The following is an 18841-nucleotide window of genomic DNA, read 5'->3' as shown; positions in this document are numbered from 1 at the left end:
ACTGGGAAACTGACATAATGTATATGTATATATATATATATATATATATATATATATATATATATATATATATATATATATATATATATATATATATATATATATATATATATATATATATATATATATATGTATACAAAGTAGGTCAGTTTCCCAGTTTTCTGCACAAACCATAACCATATATCATATATATACTTATACATATATAGAGAATTTAAGTGGATATAATTTAGATGCACCTGGTCATCTTTAGTAAAACATCTCCCCTGCCACATACTTTCAACTTTCCCTGCAAGGCGCCCTTCAAATCCTTATGATTATCTTTTATGGGCCGTGATTTGGTGATCACCGGGACCACACACAGTCAGCTCTGCATTATAAATCTGCTGAAAATAGATAATCGAACCCGCTGCGCTTGAATCATCCATTCATCTATCAGTATTGCTCTGTGCTTCTGCCTCCTTTGCGCGCATGTGAGAAGGTGTCTGTGTCTCTGTGTGAGAGAGAGTTTGTTTGTGTGGATGAAGGGAGAGAGGGAGGCTGAGAGAAGGAGACAGAGGGACTTAGTTGAAATGCGCAGCGCATTCTTGCGTGGAGGGCGAAGCGATCAGCGGGGCAGATGCATCCTTCGAAATAGACACCGAGACAGTATTTCCTTATTTTAAGATCTGCGCTGAAAGAAACTCTAACTCAGTCTGCGAACATAAATATTTTATTTTATTTCCCATTGTTTTTATTAAGTTGTGTCGCCAGGAATCCTATTCAGTCACAGCCCAGGGAGGGTGGATTCATCTCCAGCGCGCAGCAGTTCCATTAGAAACATGTGGAGAAAATGGTAAGATATTTTCGAAAATGATGAATTAGAAGTGCATCGTATAGAGCTGAGTACTGCAGCTCTGCTTGATAGGAGATGGTGCATGTCAGGGATGGATGGGAATGAATCTACTGGGATATTGCGCCATGTGTCAGGCGGGTTTCCACAGAGAGCGCAGTTTGCGCGTTGATCCTCTACAGGGTGTCACCGGAGATAATTATGGAGACGGATAAAACAGATACAGCCGATAACCTCTGGATTAAGATGTTTTCTTTTTTATTTTGCACCCTCTCTGCATCATTTGAAAAATGCCTGGGAAATACCACAGACCTCGTCCTGTGCAGTGTTATTACAGGTGCATATGAAACATCCCTTCAGGAATTCACCCATTAAACGTGCATTTACAATTTTGCTGATTGAACGTAGTTTGTATAACATAAAACTTTGCATGTATGCTCTGTTTTACCTTGCCGTGCATCCTGCTTTCATTTCACCCCAATTCCAGGGCTTTCTGTATTTTTATTAATAATATGGGTGGTTATATTCTCCCTCTGCAGCTTCCTTGTGTCTGCTTTCTTTCATCACCCCAACGCCTCTGACTGTTCAGTTAAAAAGAGAAAGAGTGTGGGTGTACTACAGTTTGTTGGTAATATCCAGCATCCGTCTGGTTTGATTACATAGTTAAAAAAACGAAACATTGCTGAGCTATTTGTTTGCTTTGAGTGCTCAGCTGCAGCCTCATTCATAAAGAGTGATGAATGAGCCTCGGGTCCACCCTGCATCCTTGTGCCAAACAGGTGCTACAAGTTTACTTATGTCCGAAATATAAATCCAAAACTTAAGAAACAGCAGGGAATAATCTGTGAGAAATGTTGTGTAGATGACTTGTTTATACTGAAAGACAACACAGTGTTTGCATTTCCTCTGTGTTTAAATATACTGTTCCCATCTGGTTCCAGAAACCACAAAATGTTGTTTAGAATTGCTGAAAAGAAGGACAGGTAAATACATCCAAATGCACAATTTGGACACTGATGATAAAAACCTTTGGAGACTAGAAGGACACAGCTGTGATGGAAAAGATTTCTTTTTCTCCCTCGTAGATCTCACTGTTGCTGACATTTAAATGATCCAATTAGCTTTGTGCTGGCTAGTCTGCACAGCAGAAGAGAGACAAAAAAAAAAAGGGAGTTGAGAACATAAGGGGCGTAGGGCCCAGGCTTATGGCCCGATCAGTGTGTGCAAAAACGTCAAATCAAAATGTGGATGCTGATGCAAAGAGCTGCAAGACCTAAAGCATAAGCCTTTTAAGGGTACTGCTGTCTGTTGCTTAACAGAATAACCTAAATGTTGCAAGACCAATAACATATGAAAAAAAAACACAAATAGGGAATTTTTAATGTTCTTTGTTGACAATTTCCCAGAAACTGAATACACTAAAGTGAATTCAAAAACACAGAAATCGCATATTCTAAAGTTTACGTTGTACATGCATGCAACTTGAATGCTTGCTGCTGCAAATAAAGTTGTTGTTATTTAGAAGGAGAGTTACTTAAACCTGATCCATTCCACTGTTGTTTGTATGGTTTGGACAGTTGTTTCACAGAGAGGTGAAGCTTATCCCAAACCTCAAGTCTGCTGCACTCCGACACTTTTTCTTTTCCTAGGATTCCCCCAAATTTAGCTTCACCCACCTCTCTTTAAATTCTAACCATTGTCCCTGTCCCGGCCAAAGAAAATCATCACCACAGCACAATGCTGAGTGATGTTTTATGTTATTGTTTGCCTCACACAGTGTTATGCAATTGGACCAGGAAGCTAGAGAGAGAACCTCTTAAGTGTTTTCCAGTTTGCTGTACTTGGCTTGTGTAAAACTGCAAGCAGGATGACTTTCGTTTAACAACTGCTTTTCATTTCCCTTCTTCTATAAAGCTCAGAACTTCTGCCTGAACTATTTTTTGCGTTCGTTTTTTTTATGATGGAGAAGCTGAGGTGATACAGTTTAGACATTTAGAATTAGATTCTGTTAACCCTAATAGGTGACTTTTAAAAGCAATTCACTGTTGTTAGTTTTTTTTTTAGAAGTCTTAAATGAAACCATTTGTATTGCAATCTTGTGGGATTTTATGTATGAAAACTACATTTAAAACAATGGATCATTTGCCCCCAGTTCAGAATAATGCATCCCATTTAGTTTATTACATATAACCAAAATAAATGCATTCTGGTTTGTGGCTTAAATGTGGCAAAGTATGACAAAGTTTAAAATGTATGAAAATGTTGCTCTAATTTCAGGACAGTGTGAAGTGGCTTACCAAATAAAGCAAGTACTTTGCCATGATATTTCTGAAACATCTAGCTGCAGTCAGTTAGCCTGTGAGATATAAACATCAGTGGCCTTTTTCATGTTATTTCATGCTTGCCCATTTTCATTATCAAACATCATTACCAGTTTGGCTTACACAGCGAGAGACCCTCTGTTATTTGTTATATCTGGTCTTCAACTGTTAAGTTCAGATGTGTGTATTTATTGTTCTGTTGAAAATTTTACCTTGATGATAACTAATTTGACAGAACTGTTAAAATGCCTTAGCATTTTTTTCATTGTTTAAAATAAATTGTAGCTGGTGAAGCAAAGATAAAGGAGAAACCGTTATTTTGCAGATGAATGCCCGAAAAAATCCAATGAAAGGTTTTAGGGAAAGAAGCTCCTATAACCCTGAAAGTCTCTGTGGAGAACTACAACATCTAACATGTTCTGCACCCTTGAACCTGAGACTCTCTGCCTCGAGCGTTTTGGTGCATCCATGCAAAAGACAAGCCTGTCTTACTGCTCCATGTGTCATGCGGAAAATTAGAGGTCTCTAAGTATGAATAAACAAATTTAGGTAATTAGCTATGAGCTATGTTGGCAATTGAAATGCAGATTTTTTGTTTTTTACTAATAACTTGCATTATTGTTTAAATGTGTGTTTTTGTCTCTTATACTTAAATCTGTAACAGGGTAAAGACAATAACTAAAAAAAATGTTTTCCTCCAAACCCATGATGTCCTATAAAAACATTGTTTGTGGCCAGATACAGCCAAATAAAGATGCTAAGAAGTCAAGCTTGTTTAAACCATTTTCTGAGTGCAGAGCTGCATGGTTTATCAAATTACAATCCTCACAGCAATATCAGTGTCTGCCAGATTGCAGCCACAAAGGACTACTTAGATGCAATATTCAGTGTGGCATTATTTTTAAATTTAAGGCATTCATGCATAGAATATAAGTAGCTGGATGGCATCTATTTGCCCTTAATGCCTGTGCCTGATGTCCATGTTTAATTGATGAAAGAATGACAGAGGTTGGCGAAGATTGTAATAGAAAACAAGTTCTCGATGCTGAGTGTTATCTGTTCATAAAAACATTGACTTTTCTAACATGATTATTTCCCATGCTGAAAACTTTTTTTTTTAAATAGTTAATTCCATCTTCTTTATATTTACTGTATTCGAAAAAGACCTAGCCTTTGTTTGGAAAGTCACTTGTCCTGGTAGCAAGTGAAACGAAAATGCAAGTATATAGATCTACACCAGGGTAAAGACAGCAACAACAAAAAATTAAAGAAAAAAAAAAGGCTTTTTGGTAAAGGCAAATGTGCAACTTAACATAAAATGAAATACTTGACTGTTGCTTGCTGTCAAAAATTGCTTAATTAAACTAAAGTGTGCAGTTGAGTAAGGTATTATTTATGGAATATTTATTTATTCAGTATTTTGATTACAGCATTTAAATCCTCCAGCTCTGACGTTGCCCCTAGCAACATAGTCAATCACATCTCTTGCACCAAGTATTTACTTACTGAATGTTTGATTTATTAAAGAAATATTATTATATATTTTCTTATAATTTTATACCATTGTTATTTTGACCTGAGATTGAACTCAGCTGCTGTTTATCAGAATATGTTTTTGTTTTTAGTACAAGACTTCCTGGGCAATAGAAATACTACTAATCCTAGTCTTTTACAAGTCTAAACCTAATCTTCACCAAATGGGTTCAAATGAAATGTTACTACTTGAAACAAATAATAAAAATTTGCCTTCAACCTTATCAAAGTGTTCAATAGCAACACAACAAAAGCATCCTTTTTTTCCCTCATTTCCTGACCAATTACTCCAAGTAGTAAAGTAGTACTAGAGTGATAAAGATATCTGTGGACATAATTGTAGAGAAGTAATGAATAGTTCTCATGCTTCTTTTGCATCATATATATTTTGTTTGTTTTAAACTGGAGCCAGTCAAAATCTGGGACACTGTGTCATTTTATGGGTCAAGAGATAAAAAGTCTTTTGCAGCCCAAAGAAAGAGGACACTTGGTCATTCACTCTGAGGATGACTGTGAATTGAACACAGCAATACTCACTTAAAATTACACTTAATGTATATCACAGGTCCATGCAGAAAATTGAATGGTGCAAAGTGATTGAAAAGAGGCCATAGAAAAACAAAAGCACAACCCAGGCAGATGTTGTTTGGAAGTGGACTTCACCCAAGCCAGCAGTAGTTGCCTTTTCATATAACAGCAGCATGTTTTTTTATTTAATCTCAGTTAAGTTACACAATTAAGTAAATATTACACCCGTTCTTCATCTTTAGACTGTGTGTGGGTGATTGTTGAAGTGTAACTCACCCCAAAACACCTTCTTTTTTTTTTTTTTTTGCAGTATAAACCAGGTCTACAGGGTGCTATTTTAATGTCCTTGAGCATTTATCTGCATGTTAATGCTTTTTTTAGTTCTACAATGTTTGTCTAAAATATGTGTTAGTGCTGCCCTAATTGGTTGAAAGTTGAACTTGAATTTTCCTATTAGTTCAAACTATACATGCTGGTATATGCCTATATTACAGGTACAGACATCATGTCCCATTTGTTACCATAGCCCCATGTTTGGGTATAAATACAACTCACCCATACATTTATCTTAGTATTAATTTCAGTTTATTTATATAGAGCCACTTCACAACATATGTCATCTGAAATATAGATGACATGTGCTGCGCAAAACTAGAGTTATTCTGGTAAAATTACCCATTACTGCTTGGTTTCAGGAATATTGTGACACCAGATATCAATTTGCACTACTTTTCTGCAGTGAAGATGATAAGTGCTGCCTGGAAAGGAGTTGTAAAACTGAAAGGATTAAACTACAGCTGGACTGATAGGACCGAGTAGAGTCTGTCATAATCGTAACATTTTTTGGCAAGTTGCCTCGAACAAGAAACAATTGAGTTTGCTGAAGAAATATATCAGAGGGCCTGATATCTTACAAAGGAGGACCTTGAGGGTAGACTCTATATCTATGTTTTACTAGATCTAATGTGAAAAGCTCAACCAAGAAGAAGTTGTCACCAGACGAAAAGTAACATTATGCTGGTGAAGATTCTCAGTCATTCAAGTGATTACAAACAACAACAAAAAAAATCCCCTGGACTTTGTTTCCAAGTTTAAAGATGTTTCGCTTCCCATCCAGGAAGATTTTTTTAATTCAAAATGTCAGAAAAAGCATTGAGTTCAAGACTTTATTAGTGTGGACCAAAAACAAAGCCTTGTTTCCGCTTACAAAACATGCAGATTAATGAACTCTATCGCTGTATTGTAGGTTTTTGAAAGCTGAGTGCGTGAACTCCGGTTTCAGCTTTAAAAAAACCTACAATGCAGCGATAGAGTTGATGCCTTATAACAAGTCCACAACAACGAGTGGATCAACAAGGCTTTGATTTTGTTCCACTCTATAAAGCCAAAAAAAAAAAAACACACAAAAAAACATGTTTCAACTTAAGCGCTATTTTTCAGCTGTCATGTAAATAAATAGCAGAATAAACTAACTTATTTAGTGTAGCTATCACCCCCAAAAAGGTGTTTATCCATATTTACTCATTTAATAAAATGTGTTTAATTACTGCTCTGCTGTGGTGGGACACTGCCTGTTTAATGGATGCCTGCTTTCTTGTCTCTCAGGATATTATTTGATGTGTCCTTTTTATTTTTGCTTCAAAGTGTCTTCTTCTCAGACTCATACAGTACTCTCTCAATCCCCAACTGAATTGTGGGAAAGATGTCACCTAATGGGAACAAGAAACCAGGCCAGTTTTCATTTTCCTCCCATGTCCACCCCTCTCTGTTCACAAATTAACGAGCACCAAGTCATGTCTGGGTGTATTAATTCCTTCTATAATCCATTTTGCTAAATTTAGAGGCAGGGACTTGAGTGACTTGCAGAAATATTCATAGGGAATTAGATAGTCTGAAGCTGGATTAACACATTAGATTATGAATCTTGAAGCAGAGAGTATATTTAATTGTCTCAATGACAGATAAAGGGAGGAATTTTAGAGGATGAATTCGGGATGGCTTTTAAATCCCGACAAACGTGTCCTGAAGGGCAAAACTGCTGCTATTTAAATCGAAAGTGGGTTATCCTGCCTTTCCTTTCCATCTTCCTTTTCTTTCCAGCACTTTGCCTCATCTCAGAGTTTTCAAAGTATTTCTACCAACAGCTCTGCAGCAGCACAGGTGATTGATCATCACCATGTTTCCTGTTTATTCCAGAGGGAAATAACGCCTTCGCTGAGAGGATTCATCTCAGCGAAGACAGACACCCACTCACATTCTCAAACTTATTTTCTCCTCTTTGGTTTTGTTTTCGTCTCACACTAGTGGAGCCCAGTGTGAAATATGTGTCTGTAATTAATCCGGAGGATGGACATGTCTGTTTGCGTGTTGTTTGAAGCAGGTATTTTTTTTACAAAGAGTTTTAAACATTGCACACACTCGAGCTGAGTGAGCTGAACATGAAAGCTTCTGAGACTCATTAAACTGCTGATTACAGCTCGGAAAGAACGGTCGTGAGCAGCTGCTGAACTCACAGTCACGGACGAAAAACACACCCACACATTCTGATTTCCATTTTTAACCAACGTTAAACATTATGTGTGTTTTGCTGAGCTGCTTACACAGCTGCTTCTAGCCTTCTTAAGTCTCAGTGAAACATTCAGTTTGGCCTTGGGCGCTAAAATGGTCATTGTATCTTTCAGCATATACAGGAACAAGAAGTAGGACTATAACTTTATAAAGCCCCTCTATAAACTCTGACAAGTAACCTTTTTATTTCATGGCAAGATAAAATTAATAGAAACTCACAATGGGAACTAGAAGAAAGCAAATATATGGATTTCAGAATTATCCCAAATAGGAGCGGAAAAAGTGCCTAAAACCTCTTTAATTAAAAACCAGCTTGTATGTTTGAGCTTGTTTATGTGCTGGAAGATTTGCGTTCTGCCCCCTCTCAGGGCTGTTGAAGCCTTTCACAGGTTTTTAGGATTACCACGAATGTAGCTCAATTTATCCACAAATCAACATCAGGTCTAACCTGGTTCTTGGTCCTTGCTGAAGAAAAGGATTCCCTTAGAATGATGCTACCACCACCACCATAATTTACCATAACCAATGGTGTGTTTAGGGGGAAGTCCACTATTTTTTTTCTCTTTATTTTTTCACCACAGATATAATTTAATGTTTTGGCCTGTTTAATTTTTTCATTTTCAGTTTCAAACCCAAACATTTGCTATTTCATGATAGCCTAGTAAACTAGCCCATCCCACCAGCGGCTAAAATTATTTTTGCCTGCGAGTGGTCTAGCCTCGATCAATGCCCCAAGCCCTAGAACTGGCGGGCCAATCACAACGCAGAGATGTGTTTTGAATTTCCAGATGCAAAGCGGGCAGGGTTTTGAGGGCGTGACGACAAAGGACGACAAAGGAAGATGGCAACAATTATTGAACAGTTCTCGTTTGACTCAGCTTTGGAATCAGTTTTGGAAGGATTAGACTTGTGGTTTTCGTTGAAACGTGAGCAGGAAGAGGCTCTATGCTCATTAATTTTTAAGGACGTATTTTTACTGACAGGCTGTTTGTTTACACTCCCCCACCAGCTTTCTGTCGCTCTTACTACATTACAGTCAGTTGCACTCATTGGTCAGAGCATTGGCCAATAGGCACAGACATGGTTTGGAAGACAACGGGTTGTTCTCATCATGCATCTCTCCGATCATGGACGAAATTTTGATTTGCAATGTGTTTGACAGCCAATCACACAAGAAAAGACAGTGGGCCAGTCAGGAGCTTGTGGGCAGTCTAAACTCAGAGAAGCGGAATTCAGCTTGAGCTGCGGTTTTCCGCTTGGTCCTAGTGCCTGGCGAATGTCTGTGTACAGTAGTGCAACATTGTTTAAATTTTAACCATGATTTTTGGGGAGGATAATTTATCATCATCATAATAAATCATGGTCACAGTCTCCTAAGTTAGGTCTAGATATATTCAGCTCCTCCAGAGTTAACATGGGCCTCTGCTGCTTTATCTTCTTACCTGGCCTGACATCAACGTCATGGTAGACTGGAAGCAGAGCCCTTCGGTCACATTTCCACCTTAATTTAACAGTTGGATGCCCAAAGCATAGAATCCTATTTGGAACTTAAAATTAAAAATTTAAAAACCAAAACCTGTGTTAAATGCAGACACAGCTTTTTGTTTGTTTTCCTTGTTCTTTATCCTCTTAATGTTCTCTAACAAACCTTTAAACACTTAAGAGAACAACTTTATTTGGACCCACACAAAAGTGTTACACTATCATTTTGAAGACTAATCAAATGTTAGCCATGTTTATAAGTACTGTATGAAGTTAAACTACACAATGAGCTTTTTAGATGCTTCTCATACAGTTCTGGATTGGCACTTTGCTGGCTGGCTTGGCGGTCACTTATATGTTTGTCAGCTGGAAAAGCACATTTCTCCCTTGCCAAGAAGCAAGCGTTACCACTTGAAAAAAAAGAGCAGCAAGAGAGAAGGAGTTGTGGGTGCATGAAACCCTCAGGTCCAAGGAGCAGCTTGGGGAGCACTGGCTTGTTCAAGAGCTCCATTTTCACAGTTTCTAGGTCTATTTTCGGCTCAGTGTGGAGGAGTTTGTGAGTTTGCTGGGCAGAGTTGGACCAATGATCTTAAGGATCAATGCAAATCAGATCCAATACTCGCTTCTCTTCCATTTTGTTCTCTGGTCTCCTGTCTGATGAAATGGTTTCTATCGACTTGGTGTCTTCGCACTGTTCTTTGCAGTGTTCTTTTCTTCATGGCATTTAAGATAATGGTTTTAAGATTGCGGCTGTGCACATGGCTTGTCCTCTCCTAAAGACAAACATGTATGGATGTCTGCACTCTCCTCGGGCTGACTGAGCTCACATTATGGCTTCTTATAATTCATAAGCAAGTATTTGGATCTCAGCCATATATTTTGAATTTGTAATCAGTCCTCATGAAAATAGGTTTTGTTCATATTTTAGAGCCCGTGCAACTAAAACAATTTTTTGCTATTTCAATAATAGTATAAGTTGGATTAACCAACATTTAGCCGTCTGCCTTATTTCCCATTATTATGGTGTCCTCACCAGTGCGGGTCTCAAGGATGAATGAAGCTCATCTTACTGACCAAATAGGTTTTTTTCACAGGAAGAATTTGAATGCATGGTGTTTGCATTTTAACTAAAGAGTGCATCCAAGCATTCCCTTGCAATTGAAATTTCTAAATTTTATCCTACAATTCAATTCAATTCAGTTTATTTATATAGCGCCAAATTCACAACACATGTCATCTCAAGGCACTTTACAGTTCAACCAGATCATACAGTCGAATTGATACAAAGTTTTCTGTCTAAGGAAAACCAGTTGATTGCATTGACTCAAATACAATCCCTCACACTAAGCATGCTTGTAGCGACAGTGGAGAGGAAAAACTCCCTTTTAACAGGAAGAAACCTCCAGCAGAACCAGGCTCAGCGTGAGCGGCTATCTGCCGAGGCCGACTGGGGTTCAAGGAGACGGAAGCAGAGACACAAAAAGCAGCTGTAAAAGGCGGCCCCGTCCAGGAAACACACAGCCAGGCAGACGAGCTCCGAGCCAGCTCCCATTCCAGAGGACGAAGAGAGCACTTCCACTCAGTCACGGTCAGAGAAACAGGACCACACTGGAAAACAAGCCGATCTCCAACATCTATAAACAAGGGTGTTGATGGAAGCAGCACAGCTGATGTTTCTTTCCAGGATGACGTCACAGCCAAACAGGAACAGACGAGGCAAAGCTACTCTGAGGAAAAGCAGAGAGAGCAGAAGGTTAGAGATTGAACTAACAGATTCTGCAGAATAGGAGAACAGAGTGAGAATGAAGCAGAATGATGAAATGGGGGTCCCTATGTCCTCCAAAAGTCTAATCCTATAGCAGCATAACTATAGAGATAGCTCAGGATAACCTGAGTCACCCTAACTATAAGCTTTATCAAAAAGGAAAGTTTTAAGCCTAGCCTTAAAAGTAGACAGAGTGTCTGCCTCACGGACTAAAACTGGTAGTTGGTTCCACAGGAGAGGAGCCTGATGACTAAAAGATCTGCCTCCCATTCTACTTTTAGAAATTCTAGGAACCACTAGTAAACCTGCAGATTGAGAGCGAAGTGCTCTGTTAGGAACATAAGGAACAATCAGATCTCTGATATAAGATGGAGCTTGGCCATTTAAGGCTTTATATGTGAGAAGGAGGATTTTAAATTCTATTCTTGATTTAACAGGAAGCCAATGAAGAGAAGCCAGGATAGGCGAGATATGATCTCTCTTTTTAATTTTCATCAGAACTCTGGCTGCAGCATTTTGGATCAGCTGAAGGCTTTTAACTACAGTTTGTGGACTTCCTGATAGTAAAGAATTACAATAGTCCAGCCTTGAAGTAACAAATGCATGGACTAGTTTCTCAGCATCACCCCTGGACAGGATATTTCTAATTTTTGCAATGTTCCTCAGATGAAAGAAGGATATTCTAGAAACCTCTTTGATATGGGATTTAAATGACAGGTCCTGATCAAAAATAACACCAAGAGTTTTTACTTTATTATCTGAAATCAGTTTAATCCCATCCAAATGAAGTGACTGGCTAATCAGCTTCTTTTTCAGAGACTCTGGTCCAAAGACTATAACTTCTGTTTTGTCTGCATTCAGAAGCAGAAAGTTAAGAGTCATCCAAGTTTTTATGTCTTCAAGACATGCCTGTAATCTATGTAATGGGTTAGCTTCATCTGGATTTATAGACAGATATAGCTGGGTATCATCAGCATAACAGTGGAAATTAATCCCATGCTGTCTAATAACTCTACCAATTGGGAGCATGTATAAAGTAAAGAGAATTGGTCCTAGCACTGATCCCTGTGGTACTCCACAGGTAACCTGTGAGCATGTGGAAGATTTGTCATTAACATGAACAAACTGAATTCGATCAGATAGATAAGTTTTAAACCAGTCTAGTGCTGTTCCTTTAATTCCAACAAAATATTCAAGTCTTTCTAAAAGAATATTATGGTCAACTGTATCAAATGCAGCACTAAGATCTAACAGGACGAGCACAGATACAAGTCCATTATCTGAGGCCATGAGAATATCATTAGTGACTTTCACCAGAGCTGTTTCAGTGCTATAATGAGCTCTAAAGCCAGACTGAAACTCTTCAAAAAGTTCATTATGGTGTAAGTGATCGCAAACTTGTTTGGCAACTACTTTCTCAAGAATTTTGGATAAGAAAGGAAGATTGGATATAGGTCTATAATTAACCAAGTCATCTGGGTCAAGGGACGGTTTCTTAAGCAGAGGTTTAATTACAGCAACCTTAAAAGCTTTAGGTACATATCCCTGTAACAGAGATAGATTAATCACATCTAAAATGGAGGAGGAGATCAAAGGGAATACCTCCTTAAATAACCTGGTTGGAACTGGATCTAACATACAAGTTGAAGGCTTAGATGAAGACAATAATTTTGCTAATTCAGAAAGTTCAACTGGATCAAAGCAGTCTAAACCCGGTTCAGATTCCATGACTACCTCAGGTACAATCGCGGATAGAGGAGTGCTTATGATCTTAATTTTAATAAGATCAATCTTATTTATAAAGAATCCCATAAAATCATTGCTGCTAAGAGCAGGTGGAATGGACGGTTCAACAGAGCTATGGCTCTGGGTGAGTTTGGCAACTGTATTAAAAAGAAATCTAGGATTATTCTTATTCTCCTCTATTAATGAGGAGAAGTATGCTGCTCTTGCTTTACAAAGGGTCCTCTTATACAGCAGTAAACCATTTTTCCAGACTTGGAAGGACTCCCGCAGGCCTGTGGAGCGATATTTTCTCTCCAGTTTCCTAGCATTTTGCTTCAAAGTACGCAGCTCTGCATTAAACCAAGGAGCAAGCTTTCTATTTTTAACGGTTTTCATTTTCAAAGGAGCTGCGTTGTCTAAGGCAGTACGCAGAGAACTAGCAACCCCATCAACAAAATCATCAACGTGTGAATGATGAGCACTTCTTCTTGATAGACTGTGACAAGGACACTGCAGGACACCCAGGCTCTGTTACTTTTCCAAGAATTTGGCTAAAGAGCAACTTGTCATGATGTTACAAAGTTCAGACCCAAATTACAGAAAACCGAACAGAGAGACCACGGGAAAGGTTTAACGGGTTTTATTGAAGTTAAACAGAGGGAGAAGTGTTGCTCTGAACACTGCTCAACCGGAACTGTAAAGTGAGGGGAAGACACAGCGGTTAGTTCAGGCTCAGTGGGGAATTTGACTCGTGAACTTGGAGAAGAGGATTTGGTTGCTGACTCACGTTTCCAGAGAAGTTGTTGAATCCTTGACTCCTGTCTGTTGGCCGTGGTTCCCGTGTTTGTCTGATTCGGTGGAAGGCGGAACAGAGTTTGATAGTTGGTGAACAGAGAAGCTGACTGCCACTCAGATTTCCTGCGGTACTTGAACGGGTCGTAGTGGAGAATTATTCCTTTCTCAGTGAGAGGCTCAAACGATCTCTTGGGGAAAGTGGATCCAAACCTCCTGTTTGAACCCCAGCTCAGTTTGAAGCTCAGTTGATCCTTCCAGGGAGTGAAGGTCCGAGAAATCCAGTTTGCAGGATGAATTCCTGCCGAGAAGCAAAGACAAAAACAAAGTTAAACTCAGGTTGACAAAAGCTCAGCTTGACTCAGCAACAACTCAGCTTGACTAGAGTACCCTAAACTGGCAAACACTCTGGCGTCGAAGTAGTGGCAGTCAGCAGCTTAAGAACACTCCGTTTAACGAGGAAACCATCAGCAGGTGTTTGAGGAGGCGGACCAGAACCAGGCGCATCCTGGTGGATGAAGGGAGACAAACACAGAAGCACAAACACAAAAACAGGAGTCCTGACACAACTAAACTGCAGGACTTTGTACTTCAGGAGAATATAGTAACTGATGTTTGACAGTTGAAAAAATATATATTATAATAAGTTTCACCATAAGGAGAAAACAATAATACAATAAAAGGAAATAAAATATGAACTTAAGGTACCAGTAAAGCCAATATCATACTCATAAAATAATTCGTCCATATGGAGTACTGGAAAACATACTCAGAGCTTGTGCCAACCAACTGTCCTACATGTTCAATAGGATTTTCAACCCTTCCATGACCCGAGCAGTGAACCGCACCTGCCTGAAGTGTGCTTCAATCATCCCAATTCAAAAATATCCAGGATTAATGATTACTGCCCTGTTGCACTCACTTAATATAATCATAAAGTTCTAAGGGACTGATTCTCCAGCACATCATTGATTACTTTGGTTTTGAATTGAAAAGTAAATCCACCATTTTGATTTGCTTAATTTGACGCCCTCATACAAAACAATATAATATAACAGGGGATGGGGAGGGGGTCACTGATGAGCATAGCAGGATCTGTATCCTGGTACAGAAAAGCATCAGAGCTCAAAATGCAGCTTACTGTAGTGTGAGCCGCCAGAAATGACAGACTCCTGGATCTGTGTTAAAATGTTTACAGAAAAAAAACAGCAAAAGTCTGATTGCCTCCAATTTAAACGTGCCTTGTAGTTGTCTATGGTTAACTGACAACCAGTAATTTTTGACTTCATGGAAATGTTCTGATAATGTGTGGCTCCATAGAATTTCACTAAAATTAGGTTTTATATATTTAAATCTAATTAATGTGTCTGTGTGTTCTTTGTTTTCTTCTTTCGTCTTTGAGAGAAAAGTAAATTGTCTTTTAGTGGTTTTCTCCAGAAATGAGTATGAGAGCATTTCTTTGGAAAAGCATCAGGACATAGACTGTTTGCAATGATACAGGCAAATGTGGTCTAATTGATGATAACTTTTTAATGCATCTAATTTTTTTCGAGATTTTTTTTCTTTTTTTTTACATGTAATATTTCAGAAAATGTTTATTACTGCTCCCCTAAAATGAAATATATTTAAATCCAAAGAGTCTATTTCCAGTTCAGCAGAAGAGGAAGCAGGAGGAGGCTCCAGATCCACGTGCTCAACTTCAGATCCAAACTCAGCAGCTCTCTCAGTCGTTGCCGTTGACAACGCGTGCTGCTGGCAGAGTTAGGTGGAGCAGGAATGCCAAGCTGCCAAGATCTCCCTGCGGGACAAGGCCTGACCGCCTGGTCCTGCTACTTGGCTGTGTTCAGCAAACCCTGCTGGCCTGAATCGTCATGCCGCAAGCAGCAGAGCCTATTAAACACTTTAATTCACGTGGCTGTCACTTGACCATTTTCATTAGAGAGCATCAATTTTACAAAAAAACAAAGCAGAGCTTACATAAAAGGTTACACCTATTAGTTAACTTCATTTTTTATCTGTATTACTTATGTACAAAATCAAAGCTTTTAAGAGTCACTTAAATTAAACTTACAAAAAATTCTTTGAAAAACATTTTGTTTTCATTGCTATACACCAATCCAGATTTTACATTAGTGAGCAGTCATTTTTTTGTATCACGAATTTTAAAAACAGAAATTTGGAACACATTGCCACAGCTGTAAAGGTTGCACCTGTTGTTGTATCTAAATGAATGTTAAAGCTTACCTGGAACCCAATCGGACCCTTTTCAGCTATAGAAGATGTACAGTATAGGAAAGGGTTTGAGGCTAATACCAAAAAGATTCAAACACAATGTAGGCCAAAAATAAGCCTTTTTTTCAGTTTTGCTAGACTGTAAATCAAACTTAGCTCTCATTGACTTTTTGTTTATAGGATTTCCATTGTTGCCTACTCAAGTTTCATATATCTCTATGTCCAGCAAGGACAAATGATAAAATATGCACATATGGACTACAATAGGGATATTTACTGACATTAGAAATGTAGCTTTGGGCTCTCAATCCCAGTGGAAGATATAAGCATAGAGAACCACAATGTTATGCTTGAGCAGCTGATGGTTGAGATGGGGTGGAGGGGGTTAGAGCTTAAAAAAGCAATCAGAGCCAAGAAAGAATAGTTTCTGAAAAGCAAGGTCCTTGGGAATGCTCTGCCACGACAGAGGTGTGGCACAGGTGCTGATGCAGCAGCAGAGAATCAGATGATAATTATATGAAAGGTCACTACTGGCAAAAAACTTATGAACAATGTTTTCAAAGCCTACGAATATTTATAATCTATAATGTATGTCTGCTTAAAAATTCTGGAAAGACAGTGTTTGATATATTAAAAGAGAACAGTTAAAATATTTTAATTTAATAATTAACATTTTTGTTACAATGTTTAGGCTAAATAAACATTTATATTTAATGCCTGCTTAAGTTTGACATGAGGTTAGATACATCTAGTAATATTTTCTGCTTTTGTACAAAAAAATCCTCAGATTCTGTATCCTCTATATTTGCTCTGTTTTGTTCCCATCCAACCTACTTCAAGCATTATCATCAACAGACCTGTTCATTCACCATCAAATTACGGAATAACTCCATTTTGTTCCGTATGACTCCAGCTTGACCTCTGTCACATGCTCTCTTCGAGCTCCAGGGGACTTCAACCAGGGCTCCACTTAGTTACCGCCGATAGATTGGCTTTTCTTTGACTCAGAGAGGCGGTTTGGAACAGAGGATCTGTAATCATAGAGGAAATGATGTAACTGTATAATAAAATGGTGGTCATAGTTTTTTTCCCACTCTGCTTTCAGATCCTAAGGTGAACTGGTACCCTGATGTCTATGCTGCTGCTGAAACTTGGAATCCAATGGGGAACAAAATGTATGCGTTTAAAATCAACTTCCTCACCCTCGCCCTTCTCCTACTTTTGCCTTCGGTAAGTCCTGACATATATTTAATAATCTTAGGAACATCTAGATCTAACTTGCATTATGGTGTTAAAGTGTAAGTGGAGATGTTTGCAATTACTAGAGTAGTGAGGTCTACTGTAAACAAAGTCTTAAGTTCATTCATAGCAAAATAATAGAGATCAGTGTTTCACTGCATGAAAAGTGGGATTTTCGTCAATATACGGCACTGTAGATTGTCGTGGAACTTCAGGTTAGCGGCAGTTTACGGCAATTTGCAGGCCTTGCTGTAAACTCCCGTAAATTGTCAGAAATTGACGTGGAATTTCTTAGGCAGTGTTCCCCCCATGCCTCCCCCCCATGGAATTCTAGGGGAGGCTTTAACATGTAAATGAACATGCTGTGAGATATACAAATGCAAACCAGGGTTGCAGGGGGGGTTTTACCCCCCCTGCAACCCTGGGTAAGAAAATCTCTGATACAAAGAGATCAGGTATAGCCTCTTACATTTTAGCTTGAATTGATTTATTTAATTAAAGTATAGAGATCAAAACAGATCTTTAGCTGACAGAGCAATACATTTAGAGCAGTAATTATTTTTTTTTAAATTTGCATTTAAGATAAAAAATAAAATGTTGTCTGTCAATATGCTCAATTCACAATTACTTAAGTGGAAAAGTTTCAAGAAATGATTCTGAGATGATTCACTTTATAACATGGCGCATTATCCTGTTGGAAGTAGCCATCAGAAGATTGGTACACTGTGGTCATAAGGTCATAGGTCAGCATGCTAAATTGGTTTTAAGTGGCCCAAAGTGTGGCAATAAATATCCTCCAAATAGATGGTAGAAATAGATCAGGCCCAGTATAGCCTAATTATAGACTCTTACATTTTAGCTTGAATTGATTTATTTAATTAAAGTACGCTAGATTACTGTGTATGCAAATGTTATGTAAAAGAAAATACACAAAATAATTTACTTCAAAAATTAGTTTTAATCAGAATCGGTTGGCTGTAATGGTTAATTTTTTTTTTTAGATTTCCACTTTTTTTTTTTTTTTATTGAATATATAAGAAAACAATAACAATCTCAAACAACAAGTCAATAACAAATATTTCAATACAAGAAGAAATATCACAACTCCTGCTTTTGAAAAATAAAATTAAATGCACAGGCTGGAACAAAGTATAAAATAAAATAAATAAAAATAAATAAAATAATAATAGTAGTTAAAGTAAATTAATCAGTGGGGACTACCAACTGAAATTCTTCAATTAACTCAAACAATTTAATTGCATTTAAATTCTGCATCTTTCTCAGACATCTTTTGAAAAGGGAAAGTTCATTTTTGAGCGCAGAGATTGAGACGGAGCATTTTGCATAGCGACATTTATGGATATAATACTTTGTTACAATTATTAGAATATTGATTAAAAATTCCAAATTTTTTTTCTTTAATGGATAAACCGAATTGAATGTTTTGCCAGGAAATAAAATCTAAATTTATTGTTTTAGAAGACAGAAAGGTTCGAAGTTGATCCCATAAGTTTAATACTTCTTTACATTCATAAAAAAGATGTTTAGTTGTTTCCAATTGAGTTGTACAAAAGCCACAATTCTCAACATTAAACTTAAATCTCTCTCTTAAAAACTCATTTGAAGGATATATGTTATTTATTATTTTAAATTGTAATTCTTTATATTTAGGAGGAATTGGGAATTTCAAATAATTTTTCCTAATTTTGACTATCATAGATTTCTTAAAATTTTGTTAGAGAGCTGTGCTTTTTGTTCTTCCTGGGTACATATTATTTATAGAATATTGATTCAAAAACTTGTTGTTGCATTTATTATCTCTAA

The 18841-nt window shown here is 37.7% G+C and overlaps 1 protein-coding gene across 2 annotated transcripts in view; it reads left to right on the top strand.

The window, feature by feature from the left end:
- Positions 1-757: 757 nt before the first annotated feature.
- Positions 758-18841, top strand: part of adcyap1r1b (adenylate cyclase activating polypeptide 1b (pituitary) receptor type I) — a 36569-nt gene continuing 18485 nt past the window's right edge. For both annotated transcript variants that reach the window (XM_038291667.1, XM_038291668.1), the window contains exons 1-2: positions 758-835; positions 16884-17008. In XM_038291667.1, coding sequence (XP_038147595.1) covers positions 16940-17008 — 69 coding nt within the window. In that variant the 5' untranslated portion in view covers positions 758-835; positions 16884-16939. The remainder of the gene's footprint in view (positions 836-16883; positions 17009-18841) is intronic.

The sequence above is a fragment of the Cyprinodon tularosa genome, unplaced genomic scaffold (assembly GCF_016077235.1).
Source record: "Cyprinodon tularosa strain WSP-4 unplaced genomic scaffold, ASM1607723v1 ctg30, whole genome shotgun sequence".
Classification (NCBI taxonomy): domain Eukaryota; kingdom Metazoa; phylum Chordata; class Actinopteri; order Cyprinodontiformes; family Cyprinodontidae; genus Cyprinodon; species Cyprinodon tularosa.
Note: the sequence above shows the minus strand (reverse complement) of the source record. Positions and strands in the feature narration are given on the sequence as shown.